Source organism: Dermacentor silvarum, chromosome 9 (assembly GCF_013339745.2).
Source record: "Dermacentor silvarum isolate Dsil-2018 chromosome 9, BIME_Dsil_1.4, whole genome shotgun sequence".
NCBI lineage: Eukaryota > Metazoa > Arthropoda > Arachnida > Ixodida > Ixodidae > Dermacentor > Dermacentor silvarum.
Window position 1 is genome coordinate 127859254 of NC_051162.1, and position 26354 is coordinate 127885607.

The window sequence follows — 26354 nt, forward strand, 5'->3', positions numbered from 1 at the left end:
TGCCAGGGGCCAATCTGTGGCTTAACTAAGTGGAGCTTATTGTTCGTTTCGGCATCCCACGAGCGCTGCCAGTGGCTTCGAAGTTTCTTTCTCAAGTAGGGCTTGAGATCTGTGGCAGGGATAGAAGCGGTAGGGTTAAGGGCTCGCGATGTAGTTGATGTGGCTATTTGATCAGCCAGAACATTGCCCTCGATGCCTCTATGGGCAGGCACCCAGCACAAAATAATATGCTGGTTAGACTTGTATGCTTTGCATAGAACAGAATACAGTTCAATGAGTACAGGGTTTTTGTGTCTGTGTAGAGTCATGAGGGCTTTTACGACGCTTAGGGAGTCTGTAAATATTATTGATCTTTTGAGTTTTGATTTGCCTATACTCTTCACAGCCGATAAATTTGCATAGGCTTCAGCCGTAAAAATGCTTGTTTCCGGGTGCAGTACGTCGGACTCGGAGAACGACGGTCCGACTGCCGTATAAGATACTCCTGCATGTGACTTGGAAGCGTTAGTGTAGAACTGAGTGCAGGACGAGTACTTGGACTGGATTTCTAGAAAATGCATCCGTATATGTGCCTCTGGAGCATCTTTTGTGACCTCTACAAACGAAGTATCACACTCTATGAGTTGCCACTGCCATGGTGGCACTGGCTTGGCTGGGGCCATCAAAGTATTTTCAAGTAGTGGGATGTCCATTTGTTCACTAATTTTCCTTACACGTAGTGAGAAGGGTTCTCTTGCTGTCAGTCGGTTATTAAAGAGTGTGGCACTGGTCATGTCATTTACGGTTGAGAAGGATGGATGTTCCGGGTTCAAATTTACTTTCAGGAAATAGGTGAGGCTTAAGTATGAACGTTGCATGTCAAGCGACCACATGTCCGCCTCTACATACATGCTTGCCACAGGACTTGTCCTGAAGGCGCCAGTGGCTAGGCAGATGCCTAGATGGTGTACAGTATCCATCATCCTTAGGGCGCTTGGTGTAGCGGAATGGTACACTATGGCGCCGTAATCTAATCTTGTGAGTATGAGGCTCTTATACAAATTCAAAAGACACTTTGTGTCACTACCCCAAGCAGTGCGTGACAACGCTTTTAGAATATTCATTGTTTTCATACACTTATTTCTTACATACCGTATGCGTGCCACAAATGTAAGCTTCGTATCCAGAATCACACCTAAAAATTTATGTTCTGTTTTTACGGGCACGCGTTCTCCCTGCAATTCAATGTCAGGATCGGGGTGCAGACCCCTCTTTCTGGAGAACAGGACGCAGGTGGTCTTTTGTGGGTTAAGGCTAAACCCATTCTCGTCTGCCCACTTCAACACCTTCCTTGTTCAGACCAAGCTGAATCTGCCGCTCACAGATTGCAAGATTGCACGAGGCGAAACCTATCTGTACAACATCAACGTATGTACAATAAAACATGTTTCTCGGGATATACAGACGAAAAGAACTCATTTTTACGATAAAGAGAGTGCAACTGAGCACCCCACCCTGTGGCGCTCCAGTTTCCTGCACAAATGGTCTTGATACAGCATTTCCCACACGAACGCGGAAAGTGTGATTAGATAAATAACTTTCGATGACATTTAACATGCAACCACGTATACCAACGTGTGAGAGGTCTCTAAGTATTCCAAACCGCCAGGTGGTATCGTAGGCTTTTTCTATATCAAGGAATACAGAGAGAAAGAACTGTTGACGGACAAAGGCTTCACGAATTTGCGTCTCAATACGTATCAAATGGTCGGCGGTGGATCGTCTTTCTCGAAACCCGCATTGATACGGGTCAAGCTGTTTGTTTGATTCGAGGAAATGTATTAGTCGGCGGTTTATCATTTTTTCGAACAGTTTGCAGAGGCAGCTTGTTAGTGCTATAGGGCGGTAACTCGAAGCAGACGATGGGTCCTTGCCCTCCTTCAGTATAGGAATGACAATGGCCTCTTTCCAGGCAGAGGGGATCTTGCCGGAGGTCCATATAGCATTGTATAGGGAGAGGAGAGTTTTCTTTGTTTCATGGGGAAGGTGTTTCAGCATTTGATAAGTTATGCGGTCAGAGCCTGGCGCAGACTTGTTGCAACAACTAAGTGTGCATACAGCTCAGCAATCAAACAATGCACAACTTGAAATCGGGGGAAAATTTCTTTCGGTCTGAAAAGGTTTAATATTTCATCGGTGCCTCCCCTCTTGTGAGGGTGACGATCAAGTAAACGGAGAAATGCAGGTGTTCCCATATTAGTTTTTGTTTGTTTCGGCGGCAATGGCGGCCACCCACCACGGAGCCCAACTAGGGGACGCTGCAGCACTTAACGTGTAAAGGCTGCAGACGCCAGCCGTGCATTGCTGCTATAACCCAATATAAGATACCCAAGAGAGAGCACATACACAAGGTTAACCCAAGCCACCTACGAAAATGTAGAAGTAACAGAAGAGAAAACGAGACAGAACAGTAAAGAGAGGAGATAGGAAAAAAAGGTCAGAGAGGGGGATAGGAAAAGGCGACCAGCCGATTTCCATTGGCGCTGAGCCGTGCTCCCTCAAGGGCTGCAGAAGATAGCGCCAACCTTTCCCTTTCCCAACGAACCACTTAGTAGTAGGTCAGCCCAGGGGTGCCGTCTACGTGAAGCGGAGGCCAAAGAGGTGTGTTGCCTCAGCCGAGGGGCCATAAAGGTCCGAGCACCCGGCATCGGCTCAACCCCCAGGATCCTCTTTTCCCCGGACACGGCAAAGCCACGCACGGCTACACGCGGGAGGGTCCAACCCTCGTGTGCTCGGGTACGTGGTGGCGCAACTCACCAAACGCCTGCTGACGCAGACACCCCTGCGGGGTCCATCTATCTATCTATCCATCTATCTATCTGTCTATCCATCTATCCATCTGTCTGTCTATCCATCTATCCATCTGTCTCTCTATCCATCTGTCTGTCTATCCATCTATCCATCTGTCTGTCTATCCATCTATCCATCTGTCTGTCTATCCATCCATCTGTCCGTCTATCCATCTGTCCGTCTATCCATCTATCTGTCCGTCTATCCGTCTATCTGTCCGTCTATCCGTCTATCCGTCTATCTGTCCGTCTATCCGTCTATCTGTCCGTCTATCCATCTATCTGTCCGTCTATCCGTCTATCTGTCCGTCTATCCATCTATCTGTCCGTCTATCCGTCTATCCATCTATCTGTCCGTCTATCCGTCTATCCATCTATCTGTCCGTCTATCCATCTATCTGTCCGTCTATCCGTCCGTCCGTCCGTCTGTCTGTCCGTCCGTATCTATCTATCTATCTATCTATCTATCTATCTATCTATCTATCTATCTATCTATCTATCTATCTATCTATCTATCTATCTATCTATCTATCTATCTATCTATCTATCTATCTATCTATCTATCTATCTATCTATCTATCTATCTATCTATCTATCTATCTATCTATCTATCTATCTATCTATCCTCTTACGCCCACTATGTCGCTGCCGGATCTGTTTGACTATGAACTAGGCTTTCCCTTGTGCCGAAGTTATCCCTAATAACGTCTGTCATGTACCGCAAAGCATCGTCTCCTTCGAAGATGTTACCGTATTCACCCCTTCTACCCGGTTGCGAATTTTTAGTTGGAGCTCCGAGTGGTACATGGTTCCAGAATCTTGTTCCGCCTTTGTCTCTTTTGTGAATGTTATGCACCCAACGTTCGCTTGTGCATTTAATTTTCTCTTGCACGAGCTCACTCGCCATCCTTTTCTTTTCTCTGTATTTTTTTTTCATCTTAGGAGCACCTCTTCTACGTGTAATCCCAACTTTTTGGCCTCTTGATGACCCCTAGACGCCTGCTTACGCTCTTCTACAGCTTGCGTTACGTCTTTGTTCCACCACGTACGTGATTTCCGCTTTCCAATCCAGCAACAACAGATAAAGGAGAATGAACTTTTACTGAGCACGTCCAGATTTGCATTTACAATACAACTGTTTCTCAAGACATTTGCATATTATTTTGAAGTACGCCACGTACGTCAACGTATGTGACCTTTTCGATTTCTCGTTTTGTATATAAAGGGTTATCCGTAGCTACCATAATACCGCCATCGAAGATACTTCGTAGCGTCAACCACCATCACGATGTCTTCTTTCGTGATAGCCATCTGTATGCTGTTCGCCTTAAGCGCTGTTACAAAAGGCGATCCTGACACATACGCAGAAGATCCAAAGAACTTCGAGAGACAACATCTTTTAGACGTAAGTAAATATACTGTTAGAACCTAACTGGCCTCACTGCAAGTATACGGGGAAGGACGCATGTTCTTTGGTTATACGGGTTAATAAAGAAAGTACCGCATTGGCGTATTACAAAGAAAGGTACCAGTTTGATGACGCGCACAACCTTCAAATTTAGGTATAATAAGGTATTTACATGTTCTTCTGTGGAAAGAGTGCGAGAAATTATTTCAGCTTTGGACAGTCAATGACATTTAGCAAGATTTTAGTGACTAAGCATTCTGTGTTGGCTAGTATTGCTTTGGCCAAACATCGTATCATGGTTTCTGCACTAAAACATCATGATTTCATTTTTTCCCAAGGCAGACTGATTTTTAAACAATACAATTTTTTAAATAAAAAATTGCCGCGTATCTGCGTGCTTCGCTGCAAATGTCATCGAAAGACGATAGTCTTCTGCCGGCCGTACTACATGAGTGCTGGTCTGATCCGCGGCCACCCGTGATGCTGTTCTCGTACCATTTCCATCCTGGTATGATAAATGCAATGGAGGTTTGTTTGAACAGATTTCATTTTACCGCATTATTTCATCAAGCGGCCATTTATATTTTGCCCTGCCTCAGACAGCGCTTCCTTTATGTTGAATCGGCCGCATCTGGCTGGCATTGATAAAATTGAGGAGGCGCGCATAGCATGGCATTTTCAGCGCAGCTTAAGAAACTAGGGTCTTTAGAGTTACGTATCTATGTATTTTCTATTAAAGGAACACACCTCCTAATACTTACCTAGTGATGTTGTGCCTCAGATATGCGTAATATTTACTTTGTGATCGATAACGTTCACAAGTATGAACAGCCGTACCAGATTAAGTAGTGTGGGCGGTAAGCAAGTGGTCCAACTTTGGCCGGGTGGCTGGATCGGGTGACAGACAGACAGACAAACAGACAGACAGACAGACCAAATTTTCAGCGTTTAAGTTCCCCAAGAAAGACTATCGTCTTTAAAAGTAAGCTATGAGTGTAGCAAACGTGGCGGTCTTTGCAGAAATATCGCTACGCGAGGCGAGCGTACCCTGGCACATATCAAAAATCTTAGAGGACTAAGGAAAAATTCTGCGGTAACAATATCAAGATAAATGTAGATGGTAAAGTGTGGAGCCTCAATCAATATAGTAACACAAGGCAATGCCACCGTCGAAAAGATTTATGTATGAGGCGTGTACTGAAGCGGGATTCCTATTTCGCGCTACCTCTCGCTCCGCTTGCGAGGTTCATGTAGCAAAAGAACGACGGGGATTAGACCCGGGCACGGAAGTCGGACTCGTTCGCCATCTGGCAGCAACTGAGCGAGCAGCGCCCGTGCTCGTGCTCGGCGCACCTTCTTTATTTGCAACACACTCCCACGGCCGACAAAATTGCTAAAGGCTGCCGATTTCAAGAAAGCTTACTTTTTGAATGAGGCGCCTTATCACACAGCCGGACGCCAGCTTCAGGCAGCACGCCGGAGCGACCCTGTCGCGACCAGAAAACAGTTCTGTCCCCCGGGCTAGCTTCCAAAGGATAGGCGGCGAATCGTCGTTGGGCACGAGGATGGCGTCTCCAGTCGTGGTGGCAGCTTGGGTGTCGACTCGCTTGCAGAGCGCAGAAGCAGCAATTACACTATTTTACTAAGTTCAAATACTGGACGCTAGCCATGGATCGCTGAGCTAGCACATTGAGCGGCAGTTCAACTGATGTAAGGAGCAGCTCAAGCGACAACCTGAACAGCGATACAGACGGTGCCTTGGTGATCAATCGAGGTCATGATTTGAGTAGCAGTGTCTGTGTTGGCTGGAATGGTTACGAACAGCGCATCAGGTCCTAACGTTGTCTGTGGTAGGCTTTGCTACGCGAGTTCCAAATACGAGCCCTTTAGGCTGTAGGGTATGTCGTGGGCATCGTAGTGTTTTTGATGCTGGCTTGTCGTCGTTCGCATTTCGACTCGTTGCTGCGTCGGCAGTGGCCTTCCATCGCAGGCGCCCTTGCGGCTCGACGTAGCATTTGTGCAGGACGTGTGCGTCCGCTTGTGTTGAGCTTTGCTGGACAGCTGCGTGACAGCGTTAATTCCGGAAAGGTGGCGCTTGTACACCTGCGTCTTGACGTAGTTTCGTATTGTCCTGCTTGTACTCGTCGTTGAATCACCATCCGGAGTACGTGAAACCATCGTTGGCAATGGCCTTTAGCCTCGTCTCTTAAGGTTGTTTTTTTGCATTTCTTGGTCTTGGGAGACTTCGTCGGCGCATCATCTCTGGGAGGCTCTCCAGCACCAATGACATGCTTTGTACAGTTGAACCTTGGGAGAAGTCATGGAGGGTTCTCTGGACCATCCATCCAAGACGGCTTTTCACTGCCGTAACCTGTGGCGATAGGCGAATTATCTGTCCGGTTACAAGGTCCCAGTAGATGTCGGAGTCTATCAGGTAGCTGATCTCGTCCTCCCTGAAAGGCGTCGCCTCGGGGCGTCCATCAGAGGGAACAAGACCAAGGTTTGTCATCATGGTGATGATCGCGCCATCCACTGGTGTTGTATACCGCACAGATTTCGGTACTTTGAGGGCACATAGTGGTCTCGTTGGTATTGTGCTGGCTCCGGAGTGCGACGGACACACGATTACATGCCATGGTCACAGGGCGATGCGTTTTCCCGAAGGTGAATAGGGTTAACCGCTCAACGCCTTGAACGGGACAATTAAGTGCTCGAGAAACGTCCTGCCGAACGAAAGTGCGCTGACTTCCCGTGTCTAGCAGGAAACGCCGAAAATTGACATTGTTGGTGTGACAGTCCAAGCTCTTCCCATCTGTAGCAATAAAGGCATGAGTCCGGTGTCAATCGTGGACACGGGTGTTGTTCGAGGTGGTGCGTCGATGGACTCTGGCCCGCTTGCGCGTTGCTTGGACAGCACAGACGTGTTGCCCAGACGCTTTGATTGGTTTTAATTTGGCGCACAGACGTTGCACAGCGACGTGTCAAGTGTTGTCCGGCACAGTGGGCACATTGCAAATTTCTGGCGCTTCGGCATTCCTTGGCGACGGGGTTGAGCTTGGCACAGCGGATGCAACGCCTGCGCGCTTGAAGCTTCCTTCGTTTTGCTTCTAAAGTCTGCGAAGTGGAGCATTCCTGAACTGTGTGGTCTGATGCGTTGCACAGGAGGCAGGGAAGCGTGTACGCCGTTCTTACTTCCATTGATAGAGCCGCTGCGGAGAGCGGGTTTTGCTCCAGAGGTCGCGATTCACGTTGACGGTGCCGCTGGCTTACAGATGAGCTGGCTTGGTCGAGAGCGCCTTCCTCCCTCGCCTCCACTTGAATTCGTAGGAAGGTTATCAGACGTTTTACTTGTTGAGACTTGTCTTCTGCAACCACTGCCGTGTCATCGTGGTTCGACGAAGAAGCCTCCTTCAGCCGCGGACGGTACATGATACCAAGGTCAGCTGGTAAGGCCTTCATGATGACGCGTCGCAGAACAGCAGCATACTCACCTGGTGAAACGCCAAGACCCTCCAGTGCGCTTGTGCGGAAAGTGATCTCGTCACAAAGATTTCGAAGCTTGCCTAGATCGGCGGCACTACGAATAGGCGCCATAGCGAGTAGGTGGTCCAGATAGTCATCGACCCGCATGTCGCGATCGCCGAACCGGTCAGACAGCACCTTGATGGCGACATCGTAGTGTGCTTCGGCGAGGCGGATACCCTCAATTGCCGTCTTAGCTGACCCAGATAGGTACTTCATCAGATATTTAAATTTCTCTACCTCTGATAGCGAGTCATTGCCGTGAATGCTTGCCTGGTACTGTTCCCAAAAGCCTCGCAAGCCGTGCCACTCCCCAGAAAAGCTTTGGCAGGTCAACGCGGGAGAACGATGCCGCGGATGACACTTCGGGTGCGGCTGGAGGCGCAGTTGGGTACGGTGGGGAGGCAAGTTGCTCTGTCGGACCAGGAAGGATCGGTGGGCGCGGCTTAGTAGTGAGGCGCGCGCTCGTCTTGGTGAAGCTGACCTTTTGCTCGCAGCCGAAAGCTGTGGTCAGGTCTGCCTCAAGGTCTGCATCCGTGAGTGTGTCCTGTATTGCGCGGCCTAACTCGATGAGCTCCATCTGCTTCGCTAAGACGAGCTTGAGGTGCTGTGCAGCACCCGCACAGGGGTGGCCTCATCTGTCAGCAGGGCGTCGATCGCAGAAACGGCCTTAGTGGTGGCCCTCGGACGAAGCCGCGCTTGGTGCGGAGTTGCTCCATGGCCGGAACTCGAAGGCCAGACGACAGGGTGGGTTTCAGTAACACTTGTAGCAAAATAACGACGGGGATTAGACCCGCACCCGGAAGTCTGACTCGTTCGTCATCTGGCAGCAACTGAGCGAGCAGTGCCCGTAGCCGCTGCTCGTGCTCGGCGCAACTTCTTTATTATTTGCAACACTCCACGCACCGCGTACGACAGAAAACATGGCTGAGATGTTGACAGCAGCGTATGCGACCCGCGGACTATGTTATTTCACCAAGCCTGAAGGGTGGTTCAGGGCCCCTTCAATTGTACGGCACAGTGATTCACTAGTGCCGTACAATAATTCGCCTATCTAATTTAATTCTGCAATGACTGCCAATTATTAACATATATTGTTTACCTTTTCAAAAGCCACTAGCGCGAACTATGTTTAGTCTTTAACAAGTTAAATATTATTCTATATCAAACGTGTATACAATTGTGTTTCAAACTTCGTTCCACCTTTCAAACAATAAAAGAGGGTCGTACAAAAGTAGGTACCGGTGTTTCAACCTTTTTAAAAGTACCCGGCAAGAATTTCGATTAATCAATTAATCGATCAAAAACCCTGCGTCGACAGCGATTAATCGATTAAAGGCTAAAATGATTAATTGAATAAGAAATTATTCGACCATCCCTATAGCAGAGCGGGCGAAAGGGGACACCTGCTACCGCTACAATGAGTCAGGTGCGGCGTGAGGGAAGAGAGCATCGCCGCGATGCCGCGTCAGCGTCGCTCTGGCTCTCGGGATGCCTCTGTGATCCGCGCGTTCCGCGTCCATCCAAGCTTACGCCTGCGTTCTAACTGCGCCTCGTCAAGGCCAAATCAAAACCCGCTAAGTATTTCAATGCACTCGCGTTATTCTTGGGATAAGATAAGCAGTGACCTAATTTTGGTTCTAAAATGTAAAAGTTCCATTGGCTCCACAGGAACTACATCACCAAAATTTCACATTTGTGTTTAAGACAAACTTTATATCCCTCACTTACATCTTGATACAAGCGATAATCATCTAATCACGCGCTGTTGGAAACCTCGTAGGGCTACAAATCGTAAAACATAAATTGAAAGACATCTTTCGACGTACCGAATCACGCCGCATATTACCATCTTTGCGAGCACATCACCTTCCACGTTTCTAGAATGAACGTTAATTTAAATTTGGCTAACTTCAACATTTCTTTAATTTGCAGCTTTGGAGTCCATGTCTTTGTGCAGACCTTGTTGTAGTTGTGGTTGCCTATCACGTCTGTGGTTCCTACCCACGATGGGGGATTGGCCAAGAAATGGGTGGATTATTCCTTATTATTATGGAGTATAAATTTCCGAATATCTATGAATTAGCATTGAATAGCGTAGAATTATCTGTTAAAATAAAATCAGGAAAGTCATATTGAATAAGTAATAATTATTTTAAAAGTACAAAAAAGGGCAAAGGATAGAACTTACCAGGGAATTCGGTTGGATTCTGTAGCCTTTTCTAGAGCACCCAGCACAAATGTCTTGCTCTTCAAAAATTAGCTAGTAATCAAAGGTTTGCAAGGAAACGACTTCCGGTATCGTTACGGCTTAGTTCATTACTGCTGGATCATCAGCCGGTTACAACACTAGATCGTTCAAAAGTGGCTTGCAGAAACTGTTTTTGTCGCGAATAACTATACAAAAAAGATTTGCCCTTCATTTTATTTAAAGCGCATTACTCGAAATACTTATTTATCTGCATAGAAGGCAGGGTGCGAAATTAAATGCTCGAAAAGGAGGTGCCCAGATAAAAACGCAACTACGACTTTGTATTACTATTCTAACTTATTATGTAATTAATGAACAAATTCACCCAAGCTTTGACAAATAATTTTGCGTAGCACGGAGTAACAATGCACGAATCTAGCATTTGCTATGGCGGCAAATTTGTGGCTGCTTTTCGGGTACTAGAATGCGTCTCGCATAACCTGACGGGTACCATCAAATTTCTGTATGCGTATATGGGAGTGACGAACTCGGTTCGGTAGTAGCTCATGGATACAGAACTTGTAAATTGTGTAGAGAGAGAGAGAGAGAGAGAGAGAGAGAGAAATAGAAGAGAGGAATGGCAGGGAGGTTAACAAGACACATGTCCGGTTTGCTACCCTGCACTGGGGAAAGGGGTATAGGGATGAAAAGAGAGAGAAAGGAAATAGAGAGAGCACAGTTTCGCGCACATTTGAAACTTCGCACCTTGTTATGTGTAAATTATATGTAAATATATGTGTTGCGTACGAATATGTGAATCAATAAAACACGTATCAATGAAACAATATTGCCAGTATTAAATTCCTGGTTGGTGTGACTGCCACATGCGATAATACCATTTTTAACACGAAGTAAGAACGCAGCCTGCATTGTATTCAGTTCAACGCACGGATTTTTTTCATGCATTTAATTAATTTCTGCTTTCAGTTTACAAGACAGCCTCAAACGTTTTTTGTTGTCAAAAGGGACTACAAAACCGAAACTGAACACCGCTGCCTCTCAGCGAAACAGGTTAAGGAATTTGAAAACGGGACATATGAATACCAGTTGAGCGCAAGAGTCGCTGGCAGTTCGTAAGTAACTATAAAGTTTTGCTCATGTGCATGACACTTGTGTCAAACATTTACAACGCCTTTTTTTCAGTGCTCGCTCGGGAAGCACAGTCATGGAACCAATGTAGATAAGGCAAATTCTAGAAAAATGAAACATACGAAAAATGAAAGCTTCAAATGTGCATTTAAATAAACAACTTAGTTAACCATGTGCACTGATTGTGATGGACAGGATTTCGGTGACGATGATTATTATCATGATTTATTGGCATCTTCTTTGAATCCGGGCGGTGACAAATAGATACCTAGACTGCTTGAGCTTTTCAGGTATGCTATCATGCTATGCGTTGTAAAATTTTTGTACAGATCTACTTAATCTTCATTCTCTTCCTCAAAACTTCTGTATTTACCTTGTACTGCTGCCTGTGCCTGTAACAGATCCGATAGTATCAAACCCTTCCCTGCTTTTTCCCACCAATACTCTAAACGTCTCTTGCTTATCTCGAATGCTGACTAGTTGATGCTTCCATCCACTTTAACTCCGAAAGCTTCTAGAGCGTGTACGGTAGCTACGGTGCTCACTGGGTGAATCCCTTCGTATTCTATTAGGGTGCGCACAGTGGTCTCCGGATTTATGCTCCGGCATACGAATGCCTCATCGTGTTGCCAGTATTTGCTCCTGTATGTTCTTGTCCTTAGGCAAAGTGCTCGAGCCTCAAGTAGCAAGCCACTGCCCTTTGTGTTATCGTAGAGATTTTTCCTTCTAATTTCTTTCTTACCAGTCTTGTAAATCTTCCCGGTCTTTTTCCTTTTGTGGGTTCTTAGTGCCCCACAGGAGACCAACCACCGCGGGTTCGAGCTTAGCGAGCCACAGGGCCGTGTTAGCCGTCGCCTTCCGCACTGCTCGCGCGCGAGCTCAGGCCGCAAGGGGCTACCGAGCGACGCGCGCAAAAACACAGTAATGCCCTGTGATATCGGAAACCGTTTATTGAATCCGTCTGCATCAGCACTGCACAAACGCCCGCGTGGCGGGGAACCAAAGGCGTCCCGCACCAAGGCGAAAATACAGAAACGGGTGCCTATAGCACGTCGCTGCGAGAGCACAGGCTCAAGCTGGGAAACGCCGTTAGGAAAAGTCCCGGCGGCTATGCTACTTGCTCTGGCGATAACCAATGTGTCAACTTGCGAGAGCTCGCGCAATCTCCTTCGGCTTTGGCTTTCGGCAAGTGCGGCTCGGCGTGGTCCCACCTCGCGCGAGTACTAGGCACCACTCGTACGCTTAGCGTCAGGAAAGGATCAGCACAAAGTATGCGCTCCCCGCACGGGCAAAGGTACCGTGTGCGAGCTCAAGTCCTAGTCACAAAGGTGTCGGCGGACGTGAGGAAAGCATGTACGTACCCAGCGCCGGTCCCTGAGATAAGAGAGCCACGCTCAGTAACTAGCAGCCGGCGCGCGGCCGCGTAGTGGCGTCAGCGCCCCGCCCTCACCGCAAACCACCGTGTGGAGCGCCACCGCTGGAACCGGTTGGTAGCGGGCGGGGTTGGCGAGGGACGGCAGAACAGGTGAAGCCCGCGCAATGGCGGCGGCACCTCCCTCAATCCCCACACTTTCCATTCTCTCCATCCAATTCATTGTCTCAATTTCGCTGAATTTCATTTTGATCACTCCTGGTTGTCTATTGACGCTTTCAATTACACTGTATTTTGTTGCCAACTTTCTTGACCTCATCCTCCATTCTCTGTCCACGCTTTTCAGGTACAGATACTTGTGCACTTAGCCAGTCATTTATTTTAATCCATGTTCCTGAGTTTTTCTTCACAGCTAATTTTGCTCTACGCTTCCCTGACATCAAAAGAGGCTCAAACCCTGTCAGCTTGTACTGCCTCACATGTGGTTTTACCGTTAGCTGAGATCGGTAAGCTAGAACTCGCGGCGCATTCCTGCTTCTTTTTTTTTTTGTCACGCTCTGATGTACCCATGTTGGCACGGGATCTATTAAATTTCCTTGATTTAGTATTGCACCAATGCGCACACGAAAACTGCATACATATTTCATAATATACCAATTGCCTTTTCCTTTTATTTGACCAAATCAAACTTATTTTTCTATTGCATGTCGTGCAATACATTTAAAGCAACAAGTTATAAGGCACAATGGTGTGCTCTTGGTAGTATGATCTCACGCCAAGAATGTGAACAGCATTAAGCATTGTCGCTCCCTTCCACTTGCAAGGGTGTTTTTCGAAGTGTGTTGTGATAAAGACTGTGCTTACTAACCTGTTTCCCTAAAACGTAGGCGTGCCGTGTACTGCGCTCAGACACGCTATGTATCTCTGACTGCTGAGGCCAAAGTTTATTAAAAGAAGTTAATTAGTTTCACGCCACCAAGGGTTGCGGAAAATGTGGTCTGCTGACTGGTGTTTCGCCATTTTGTTCCCCACATATAAGCCGTCAAAGGCTGTCACCACTCTAATGTGAAAAGGTCAGCAGAGACGCGATAACAGCGTGAGCCGCCACGGCGCAACCGCGCAGTGACGATTTTCGTGGAGAGGCTTTCAAAAAGCGCCGGGTATTCTTCAGAAACGTCATCCCCCGTACATGCCAACCAAGTTAGACCACCAAGTCCTACCATCTTTACTACCCTTACATATGTCGAGGCTGCCAGCGTTATATTCCATGAAATTGCTCAGTGATAAACCAAATGATACCCAAATATCCTCATTGCAACAAATAAACGTCATCAGGAGCGCAATTCAATTAATAAAGCAGACCTTTTCAACCTTTATATGGCTACTTTGCTAAGCATTAGGTAAGCACAAAACAGCAATGTATCGCCATCTCGCGGATTTCCGTGATGATGATTGCGTAACGCACATACATGGGACAGATTTTCGCTGGAGCCCCATAGAGTTATTTTAAAACGACAATGATGACCAACCAAAAAATACTACAAACACCTAGCCTATACATACACAGAAAACACCTATGTTGGCGACGCATACACATACAATTAGTGCCCCTAAAATATAATGTATCAGTTCAAACTAATGACGGAGGGACAATCAAATTTTGCAGACTCAATAGAAGATGACATTTACGCAATAAGAAACACTGCACAAGTTGCTGCAGCACGAGACGCAGACGCGCTTCGAGCTGGTGGAACCCTAGCGGCCCCAGAAGCGTGTGCTTGGCCGACGTGGGAAGATCGTCGCACGTACGCGATGAGCTCACGCTTAACTATCTTGGCCGGTTCATTTCCATCGTCGTCACACGCTCGCGGCCTTCAACCGAAGTCTCAACTATTTCCCATCATTGCCTGTAGATGGCTGTAGTAGTATGCTCCTTGAACCTCGTTTTATTGCATGGAAATAACGAGAGAAACACAGGGTTCTATAAAAAAGTTGTCGCAGTTTCACCTGAAAGGCGAAGCATCAATTGCGCTAGCATATTTGTAGAGAGCTATACGGAGTAATGATATTAGCTTTATCAGCTGTATAAACTTGGACATGCAGCTGCACCGGCAACACGCAGAACTGTTGTCGACGCCGTCGGCGTTTTGCCCGCGTTCGCTCAAAATGCGTGCGGCGTTGGTGACTGTTGCCGGAGCCTCTGATAGTAGTAGTAGTAGTAGTACTGATATAAATAGGCACTTGGTGCCGCAGCTAAACGTCGCCTCCCTTCCCTCCCCCTCCCCCACGGCCTCTCGCGCGTCGGAAGAAGGCGCGTTTGCTCTACATATATGGTGATTGTAAAGGAGGAAAGAGACGCCTACTTCTGCAGCCCTTAAGCGAGCACGGCGCAGAACGCGCGTTTGTTCTCCGCCGTGCGTTCACTCCCCGTGAAATCGCGCGCCCCTCGCGCCCTTTCACTCACACATACAGCGTTCGGCGCGCGGCGACGATTTCATCTCCATTGACGTCATACGGAACCTCACGGCGACGGCGACGCCGACGGCGACGCCGACGGCAGAAATCTGCTTTTGAGTGTCCATATAATTGCTATCGCAATAAAATACTTGTAACGCTCTTATTATTGCGATAGCAATTATATGGACACTCAAAAGCAGATTTCTGCCGTCGGCGTCGCCGTCGCCGTTGCCGTCGCCGTCGCCGTCGCCGTGAGGTTCCGTATGACGTCAATCGAGATGAAATCGTCGCCTCGCGCCGCCGAACGCTGTATGTGCGAGTGAAAGGGCGCGAGGGACGCGCTCTTTCACGGCGAGTGAACGCACGGCGGAGAACAAACGCGCGTTCTGCGCCGTGCTTCCTTAAGGGCTGCAGAAGTAGGCGTCTCTTTCCTCCTTTGCAATCACCATATATGTAGAGCAAACGCGCCTTCTTTCGACGCGCGAGAGGCCGTGGGGGAGGGGGAGGGAGGGGGGGGGGAAGGGAGGCGACGTTTAGCTGCGGCACCAAATGCCTATTTATATCAGAGGCTCCGGCAACAGTCACCAACGCCGCAGGCATTTTGAGCGAACGCGGGCAAAACGCCGACGGCGTCGACAACAGTTCTGCGCGTTGCCGGTGCTGCTGCATGTCTAAGTTTATACAGATGATAAAGCTAATATCATTACTCCGTATAGCTCTCTACAAATTTGCTATCGCAATTGATGCTTCGCCTTTCAGGTGAAACTGCGACAACTTTTTATGAAAGAAACCTCCAAACTGCGCGACCCATTCAGCTCAAGAACCCTTTGTAGTAAAGACGAAATTCATGCAACCCGCACTTTTCTGGGGGCATTGGAGAACTTAACTAATGACTGCCACGGGACACTTCCAATCACTTGTTTTAGACACGCTCTGGAAAAGCTGGATTTTATCCACATGCTTTCAGCTTTGCACGCAGATTTACGATAACCGTCTCGTGTTGCTTTTCTAAGTTTGAATTTGACGTCATATATAGCCATGTCAACGCTGCGTGGCGATTTTCGCGCCACTCATAGAAATGAGTAATATACGCTTCGTCGCCTCCCTGAGAGGGGCAACGGAGCTTCTCAGGACCTTCATTAAAGTTCTTTGTCCGTCCGTCCGTCCGTCCGTCCGTTTGTCTGTACGGGGTGGAGCGTTTAAATGCGTAGTTGTTGCGCAAGCCTTAAATAAAAGAAACACTTTGAAAATTTTACCCGACATAGGTCATAAAATTTCATTTTTTCGCCAAATATACACTTTGTGCATATATAATTCCTTCAGAACACTGGGAAACAGCATAAAAATGTAATACAACGCCTTCCATGTATTCCGAAAGGAATGTATTACAAGGCTACATTTGATCCACATGCGTTTAACTTGCATACCAATCCTGTCACGTTTGCGAAATTTAAATTAGACAATATTTGCAATATTGTCAGAACAACGGGCTAAACTTTCCATCGTTGGTAAAACATTGTTATAACACTCCGGAGCACTTCCATACGTAATTTATTGTAAAAACCAGAATTAGCCCACACATATTGAACTTACTCTGCGCACAATTCGCGCACACACTTCGCAAATTGCGTGACTATTTCCCCTAACATTACCACATTTCTTAATAATCTAAACTGGGTGAGGGGTGTTGTTTTTTCAGAAAACGCTGAAAACAGGCATATAACGTTTTTTTCAGCTTTTCTTGTCGCATTAACAGCTTCACTGTAAAACCAACAAGTAATTTCATAAATTAAATTGGATATCCTAAAAGATTATTATTTGAATCCATTATTCTATATTCATAGAAAAACGCCGAAATTTCTGACAGCCTTGGTTTTAATTAAGAGAGAACAATATTAATCGTTTACGATGACAGAGGTAAACACTAAGATTTGCATGGCAATCTTGTTCTGCTGTTTAGTGAAACGATGTAACCCACTCTGGGGAATCGGCCATGAATCTCCTATTTGTCAGCCATGCAAGCCAGCAGTTCCCGCCTAATTTTTCTTTTCTGCTGTTCACTTAGGTTTTGTGTCTTCCTTCTTTAATTATGTTCTTAGTTCACTGTGTTCAGTGTTAGTTCAGTGTTCTTATGTTCACTTAGGTTTTATGTTCTTCTTTCTTTAAATATGTTCTCACAAGCTGTGTTTTTTCTTTTCTTTTCATTTTTTTCACTTAACGGCGGCGTCCTCTTCTCGCGAAATACATACCATGTCTATGTGGCAACTCGTCAAAGCGCGATCCGCAATCTGTATCCCGCGCATTTTTTCGCAAAGTGCGTGAAGAGCAATGTTTTTAGAATTCATTGTTAGAACCGTTGGTGATGGCCGTTGTGTCTTTGTCGTGATGCCTGAATAAAGAGAGACCTCTTTATTTAAAAGCAGACAGGTTTCCTCTCCTCAGGATACCAAGCAGTGCATTTTCTCTCTTCACAGAGTATCGTACACTGTCCCCGTGGATCCAATGAAAACTGGTGCACATACAGAGCCCAATGCCGCATATTATGAAGAAGCCCCAAGTAAGATATCCTTTTTCACGCAAATACGTTTTAGAATGACAGGCGCAAAATTAGCTCGTTTGCATTTCTTGAGGCAACAGAGGCGTCAGCATATGTCGAAAGTACTGTAATGCCTAGAAGATGCAATAACCCTGCTGGATTGCAGGGGTACATTGTCTGCGTTGTTCAAGCTTTGCATTTGTACATATCATTATGATTGTAAATGCTTCTGTACACAAGAACATTTGAAGCGGTATAAATAGGGGCACTCTAATAGCTAATTTTGGCCTGCAAATATTGAATCGACTATCAAATATATCCAATAAATATGACATATGCTAGGCTTTGTAGAGCATGTTTGACAAAAAAGGCTTATTTGGATTACTTGACGCATCTAATGTCTGTAACAGCTGGATAACAGGTCAACTTAGAAGATTGTAAATAAGAAGCAAAAGATAGTATGACTGCATCTGGTGCACCATGAAAATGACAGTTATGAAAATAAAAGACAGCCCGTCACCAGATGCATGTCGCAGAGTGTACTGATCGTTGATCGAGCCAAGGCCAATACTCTAGCACCCCACACCGTTCTGAACAAATTCAAGCATGATGGAAATAGCGAAATAATAAATTACTTGCCTAATTCAAGACAGCGACTTTGCAAGCTACGTGAGGGGAGTTAGGGTCACTGAACGGTTCGTAAAGATTCTGCATAAGTGAATTTTCAATCTGTTCGTTAAGCAACTTCGTCTGGGCAATAAGTGCCGGTAGTTGTACAGCACAATCATTGAGAAGAGTCTGCTTTGAATCAGTCTTTATCCTTGAAGACAGCAAGACCTGTTGTTATTCCTTGTAGCATTCAAAAGAAACAAATATTTGAGAACTTCGAATACTGACTTCCGGAAAGGGGTACAAATCTAATAAAGAAGTCTACTACCTCGTATCTGGAATTTCATATAATCGCACAACCTTGGCTATCGCACAAAATATTGCCATGTACAGCTTCTTAAAATGCGCATGCAGTTTTTTTTAACGAAGTTGCGTTTTTTGTGACCTGCCTATGACTGCATTTCATAGCCACCCTACGACGACAGTCGTGAAAATGAAATGTCATATCTCCGTGACCGTTAGTGCGTGGTCGCAATCGAAATATCTGACTGGAGACACCGAACCCTTTGTGAAATATTCAACATACTCATGCGCACCGACTTTTATAGAAATTGTATTGTACCAAAATGGAGAGCGGTGATCAACCACTAGGAACGTGATCAGCGTAAGGAATGTAGGCATACAATGTGTACTGCTTATAGCAAGCACTATATTGGCCATTCTGTTACTTTTATGGTGCTTGCACAAGCTCCCGTCCGGGTAACTTGTGTTTCATATTGTGGATTTTATTCATTCTCTAAGGGCATTCTGAAATTTATATTAGGAGCAACATTTCTGCTCAACATTGAGAATACCTATTTTATAGCATTGCAGGAAACTAAAATACTCTACTTGTGATAGCAAGCTATACTAAGCGTAAGGAATAGTTCATAGATCCTCTTTTTTTAATAAGTGTTGTAGTAGAAGTTGGAAGGATGATCGACTGATGTTGGATTGTAACTCCTCGCTTAGCGAAACCGTACACAATAAAAATTAGCTATAACCAACACACAGTACAGAATAGAAAACAAAATAGAAATAACAAGTTAGTGATGCTTCACTTCGTGAACGCGGGTCAAGCGCAAGCGTATGGACACCGCGAACATGCACTGCGAGCCTCGCAGCGTCAAAGCACAACCGGAAAGGGTGCGAACGTGGTCACGGAAGCTACATTTATCTCGACGGTGCGATGCCTGGTGTGCTACAGGGAAAGCGCATATTATTGCGCATGCAAAGAAGAGAGGCCACGAACATGCACAGCGAGCACGGCGGCGTCGAAGAACAAACGGAAAGGGCGCGAAGAGGCGATTCTCTTCTCCACCTCCAGGCGCCTTCCACCTGCGGCGCTCGCTTTCCTCGCGGCGACAAACATAATTTCGCCGATTTCACAGACGGGGCATCTACGCTTGCACGTAAAAGTCGAATGCGCTATGCTACAGTTCACACAAGCCTCCTCTGTGAATCCTCTTGTGCTTCATATATGTTTCCTATGTGTTCAATCGTGGAAAAGTTATTTGCAATAGGAACGTATACTTAGTGTAAGCATTGGCTCATGCCTTTAATAAAAACAATTTTTTAATTTTTTAATTTAATAAAACCAAATCTCTGAGGCAATTGCCACCATTAGCCGAGTGCCAGCTACGTGACGCCACAATGCCACCCCAATATTATTTTTGAAGAAAAACTAAGAAAAATGGATTAAAGGAAATGGCCGGCTAAAGTGCACAAATATCTGAACCTCAAAAGCGTGAACACGGAATGGAGGAACGGGTATAAGAAAACTGTCCACCATGTACAGGGTAATTGAAAGTGTAAATGGACAAGCAGGCGTAATAAAAAGAAAGTGAGGAAAAAAAAAACTGATTGGCAACCAGGAATGGAAACCAAAAGATTATGAGGGTGTACAATAGAGGGAAGAAAGAAATCGGGAGGAAATATCAGTGATAACGCAAAGGGGAGTGCCTTGCTATTAAAGGCCCAAGCTGGCTCCCTAAGGACAAAAACATACCGGAGCAATTATACGTGAGAGGTTGAGTCATATGTGTGCTGGAAATAAAGTCCGGAAACTACTCGGTACGTTCTAATGGTATGCCAAGTTATTGACCCAGTGAGACCTGTACCTAGCTTTCAGAAGCGTTAGGATTAAAAAAAAGAAAAGATGAAAAAAAAACGAACTGTGGAGCAGTTTAGATAAGTTAGAGATGATTAAACTATTGCTGGTAGAAACTTAAGGAAGGAAGCAATAGAGCTGCAGTCATTGCAAGTGTAGAAAATGGTACAGCATAGTGATAGAAGTTTTTGCATACCAAAGATAGATCTAGAACAAATAGGCAAAGGCTAGCTAGCGATATATGTAGTACGACCTGGTTAAATCAAGCAGGCTAGGGAAAAATCACTGTCCAAGCCCACCATACAGATGGTTAATCAGCGAAGCTAATAAGTGCGGCCCCGATGTTTATCACTGGGTTAATCCCAACGGTACATTAAAGTGGTTACATCTTTCTGTTTTTAATGAGGTTACACACACGTTCGACTGCGATGGAGGAAACGACGTCATTGACAGTATGCACGCAGTCCGCCGTTGTCGCATTGCCACTTGCGGTTCTTCAAAATTAAATTGCTTCAAAATTAAATCTGTCCGTCACGTAAGGCAATGGATGGATCATACCACCGTAAACGTGGCCTCCCCATTACGACGATAGAAGAGAAGTGAAATTCTACGCTGGAATGATGGGCGGCAGCGGAGCCAGCTGTGGAAGAAGATGACGACGAACGCGGGAGCAGTGGCAAGTAGGGAGCCTACATGCAACGCCGTTTAAGCGGCGTTGCAAGTAGGCACCCTAGTTTAAACAGCGTTGCATGTAGGCACCCTAGTGGCAAGGGCGCAGTGGCGCCAACAAGTCAGCTGTGGAAGAATACGATGCCGCTCGAGTCATTGCTGATGATGATAGTTACTGCAAACAGGCGCCAGACAGACGAATTGGCTGTCCATATACAGCTTTAAAATATGTCCGTGCCCCATTTCAAAGCGGATGTGCAAGACATCATCACTATCATCATCGTCACAGAAAACTCAAAACCTTCAACAAGGTGCGTAGTATGTGTGAAGCGTTGGTAGATGTGCCTGGGCACTTATACGTCAGCGGTACCGGATACAAGCGAGACGAACTAGAATTACTGAAGTTTTTTGCCTTGAGGAAGCTCGCGAGTACACGTCTCTTAAATTGGTTTTGCCATTGTCGCAAGGCGACTATTAGATATGTGTGGAGGGAGATAGCCGCATCGATGCTTTTTGATTTTACCCAGTGGTCGAGCAGGATGCCTCCACAGCATGAATCGGCAAGTACAACAGCTCTCTACTTTATGTAGTCGTGGCTAAAATCTGCAGCAATAAGATATGACGCAAGAGAGCTACAAGTTTCTTAACAGGGGAGCGATCTGAATAGCTGCTGTCAGGCGTGGGTCATCAACGACTTCATTCTTCTGCAAAGACAGCAGAACCGAATAAAAGTTCTGCAAAGGTACAGATGCACCCCCTCCCCCTCTTTCATAACAGGGCACCATTACAGTAAAATTCGTGAGAACTGCCGCACTCAAATTTAGCAGCTCTCATTGATAAGGATATATTCGTAGTACCAAGCTCTAGCAGAGAAAATAGTAGGCGGTTTAGCTGCGCAAATCACGTAATAGCGTGCCATAGCACATTTTCTTGGACCAATTGAGCCATTTTCTTGCCCCAAGTTAGGCATTGCTAGGCCGTTGTTTGACCGGTTGCTACTTAAATCATTTGCGGTAGCGATGTCATTGTTACACTTGTTTTATCGAGCACATGAAACGCATAGTCATGCGCATTCGGTTGCATAATGCATTCGGCAGTTTTGTTGGCACGTTTCAACGCCGTCAACTGTCTTTTGTGTTACTGCAGTCGCAATCGTTCGGCCGCATCCTCTTCGTCGGTTGACTCCCGCTGTCTCTGCCGCCGAGCTCGTTGCTGTTCGCAGCCCCTGGCGCGACGAATCTCTTCTTGAGACATTTCCGACGATGATCCCGATTAACATTTTATATTTATTCACACATGCGTACACGGGCGTATGTGTGAAAAGAAGAGGCTATGTATGCGAAACGCGCGTGCATAGCGCGCTTTGCGCGTTAGGTGCGCGCACGGTTCTGTATGGGAAGGCTTCCCACAGACAGAGGCGAAATCTGGGTTGGTAGACTAGTAGTGCTTTCACACTGAAAAGTGGCTCACTGCTCTGACCACAGCGGGCCACTGCAGTCACAAGAAAAGTGACTGTAGCTGCGCGTTTTTGGGCCTTTGAACAAGACACAAGCTACGTAGTACATACTATTCTTTTTTTATTTGCAACCCTGCCACTCTGTGAAACATGCGGGTAAATATACAGATAACCATTTCAAGATACCGATCCCGACAGCTCGCCTAACAGATGCAACAATGTTTGCGAGCATTTCGTATGCACTGTTTGCGCAATAATAAGGGGTGTCTCTATTAGTATACGCATGCTCTCTTGCATATAGAAGTTTACCCCTAATTTCTTAACTTGAGCGAGGGCATGCGCTAATAATAAACAATAACCTTGCACAAACAAAATAGCCGGAAAGCCTGGTAAAAGTACATTACTATACATCAACTGAAGTGACGGGAAAACGCTGACGAAAAATTCACAGCGCACATATTTGGCAACACCTTAAATCTGAGTTGTAGCATAAGCGACTTCAGGTTTTAACCTATTTTGTTTCCTGCTTATTGTAGACGAGGGCCGGCTCATTCATAGAATCATGACGACGAACGGCGAGCACACTTGCTTCGTCATCACTGTACCTGTGGGCAACATACACGGTAAGCAGTTTCGACTCATTAAACTAGGCCGCTGATTTGTAAGGCGTCATGAGCACAAACACCTAATTCTAATCGCCGGAGGACACAGACAATGTAAATGAGGCTGCTCATCTTGCGAGACACAAGCAGCTAACTGCCGTCATAAAACATAGAGAAATGCTTAATATGTCGTCTTCGTCATTTCGCCGCTTAGACCCTCCTATCAGTGTGGCAATGTTTAGAGCGCAGAACATGCGGCAGAATGCTTATTTTTTCTTGCCATTGCATCATGCAGATTTCACACACAAAGCACAAACGGTGGATTTAAAAAAGAAATGTGGCACCTTTATCGGGCCCGTAAATGCCTATTTCAATTTTCGTGCCTATATTGAATATTAAGAGCTTAAAATACCTTTTTACCTATAACGTTTTAACTCACTGAGGAACCTTGCTGAAGGCAGCCCCTTATTACCCGAAACATTTTGCCGGTGTAAAGTAAGTTATTGCCAGATTTGCGGAAGACGAGATCGTCGCTGCAAGAAATGCTCATATTTCTCTACGTGACGACGCACTTAAAGGTGACTAAGTGTAGTTGTCCTGTCAGTTCACGTTTTTAGCCGACATGATCAAGAAACTTTAATGCTTAGGCGCTGCTCTGACTTGGTATGCGGGCCTCATTTCGACCGTTCAAAAACGTTCGCCACCATGCCAAATGAACCTGCTGCTGACATAGTTGGTGTGAAACTTCAATATGTCATGGTTTTGGGTACTGAGAGTTCTGTCATAGGTTCTGACTGGCAGACATTCTAAAATTCAATAGGGCGTCAGATCTTCGAGCGTTCCGAAGTGGCAGTGTGTGTCGCGAAATTTGTGGATGTTTAGCAGTGATTATCGGAATTCAAAATAGTTATCAGTGAAAAAATCCCCATAACACCAGAAAATTATATAGCTGTTTCATTGTAACTGTTTTTGTAACTTTCTCGTGGTGTCTAGTCACAACCAGATTTCAGATAAATCTTGTGACCTACGCAACGTGCCTCATTCCGTTTAGTCGCAAAACTAAAAATTATTGTTACAGAATAGGGGTTTGGTGGGCAGTGTTCCTTATAAAAATATTAATTTAACGTTCAGGTGCATAGTGAAATTTCTTAATTATTATGCCGATACTTGCCTAAAGAAGAAAGGTGTGTGGCCCAAATGAATGGCGTAAATAACTGCATTAGTGCCTGCTATATGTGCCTGAAGAAGCCTTTCTTGCTCCTGATTACGTGATCTCTAGTAATGCTAAGGGTATACAAACAGACAGGCTGAATATGCAAAAACATAGGCAGAACACAGAGGCAGAATCGACGCTTTGAAATACTGAAACACGGTACTGTACTTTTATGTCAATTTCTTTCAGCTTTCCAATACAAAGATGCGCCATAAAGTTTCTAACGATGAATATAAATAATTTAATTAGTTTATTTAGTGAAAAAAACTCCTTTGGCTTTTCGCAAATGATCTCCGCTTAGGCACATAATTGATCTTGAGTGAAGTGATTACAGCAACTTTCCTGGCCTTTTATTTTTAAATATTTGTAGTAAGAAAACGTATACGCTACATACATTTATGTTATGGCGACATTTCCGGGTATTTTCGTGATATCTCCATAAATGCCGCAAATAATGATTGCCCTGGTTTGAAATAAACTAAAATATTCTACATTCAATATTGTTCATTTCTACGCAGGCTGCTTCATATTGGTAAGAGAGGACAAAGCTGGCAAACCCATTCCGAATGAATGCGACAGCGTATACAAAAAGGAGTGTGGACAAACAAGTGTCGAACTCTATGACAGCACTTGCAAGTAGGAGGGATCCACAAACGCACCAGCAAAATAAACCTCAATGCAGGGTATGCCGGGCAAAAATAAATAGATAGTTGAAGCCATGTTCATGCATTATTCTTGCCTCTCCATTACATTTAATGTACTGACTATAGACAATTATTTTAGCCCGTTTAGACAATATGTGAAAAAAAAACAGTTACATTAAGGTGGCGGTCCCACTCCGGCGGCACGAGCCCCCCGTTTTCAATACTTTTGGAGCAACCGTGGCGGCTCTTCTACTTAGGATATGAAGTTGTCATATCAACCATAAAAAGCTTAATTCTTGTAGATTTCAACTATATACAATATAAAGAAATTGATGGATGTGAATTAGACATAAGTGTTCAAGAACAAGCATGAGATACATGGTTTTTGCGAACTGTGTCTCAGTTGTGACCATATTTAGAAGAAACTACCGCACTTACTGCATTGCGGCTTGCTCTGTAGCTTTAGGACATATTTATATAGTTCGTAGATGTAGCAAAATAACTTTGAATTTTTACTTTTTGGATAATTTGCTTTTGAAAATTGCCAAATATCGCAATCTTCTGTTGTAAACAGCCCGGCAACTACATGCTCAAGGAAGCTAAATTTTGGATAAAGTAGAGTTCAAGGAATTTCCATTTAGGCCGCAAAAGTTCATTCATGTAACTTTATTAGTTTTCCTAATAATGCGGCCGAAATTAAGAAATATTTAGAATTCTGGTTTTATGTTTGCCCATTTTTGCGGGAAGGTACTAAAGCTACGAAGCTGCGGTTTAAAACTAATAAAGGATTCGAGCACGTTGTGCTCGAACCACAAGCGGTCACACGCACTGCAGCTGGCTCTGAAGTTGTGGTTCAGAAACTCGCGTTGAAACCTGGCCGTCGCACCGGGGAAGTTGGCGCTAGTGTTAAGGCGTGCACCACCGTTATCGGGTTCCTGGAGGGCTAGACGACGCTGACGTTTGGCCTCAACATCGCGCTCCCTCAACTCGGTGTCCGCCGCTCTTCGCTGACGTTTCGCCTGGGCTTCGGAAGCCCTCACGCTGGAATCGGCACGTCGACGGCGAGTCCTTTCCTGAGCACGTTCATTCTGGATGGATTTCTGTGAAATTTCTTCCAAATTAAATCTGTCCGTTAGGTAAGACAATGAATGGCTCATAACCCCTTACACAATAGCTCATACCCCCGTGAACGTGGCCTAGCTCCCCATTACAACGACAGTAGACAAGTGAAACTCTACGCTGGAATGTTTACCGGCAACGCCGCCAGACTATGGAAGCAGAGGATGACGACCACCATTTAAAATCTCGAGTATATTCCTTTGTCAATGTTTGGTGATTCCGAAAACGGCCAGCAAAAGAAACGAGACGCCAGTCAACGATGACAGCGCTTAAACGCGACCACGAGCAAAGAAGAAGCAGAAGAGACGCCAGTGAGATATTCTCTCGCATAGCAGCCTAGTGACGTGAGACCACGGAAATCACAGTCATAATGGTGAGCGAATAATGCGGAAACGCGTAGGAAGGCGAGCTCACTCATAAGATTTACTAG

The 26354-nt window shown here is 45.6% G+C and overlaps 2 protein-coding genes across 2 annotated transcripts in view; both read left to right on the forward strand.

Annotated features, from left to right (window-relative positions):
* LOC125940047 (uncharacterized) overlaps positions 1-24881 on the forward strand; it is a 398764-nt gene extending 373883 nt beyond the window's left edge. Inside the window, exons 2-6 of the mRNA XM_049655720.1 lie at positions 4113-4233; positions 10937-11082; positions 17402-17484; positions 22883-22969; positions 24680-24881. Coding sequence (XP_049511677.1) covers positions 4117-4233; positions 10937-11082; positions 17402-17484; positions 22883-22969; positions 24680-24801 — 555 coding nt within the window. The 5' untranslated portion in view covers positions 4113-4116 and the 3' untranslated portion in view covers positions 24802-24881. The remainder of the gene's footprint in view (positions 1-4112; positions 4234-10936; positions 11083-17401; positions 17485-22882; positions 22970-24679) is intronic.
* Positions 1-26354, forward strand: part of LOC119464990 (uncharacterized) — a 186723-nt gene that overhangs the window by 57759 nt on the left and 102610 nt on the right. The gene's annotated exons all lie outside the window — the stretch shown is intronic.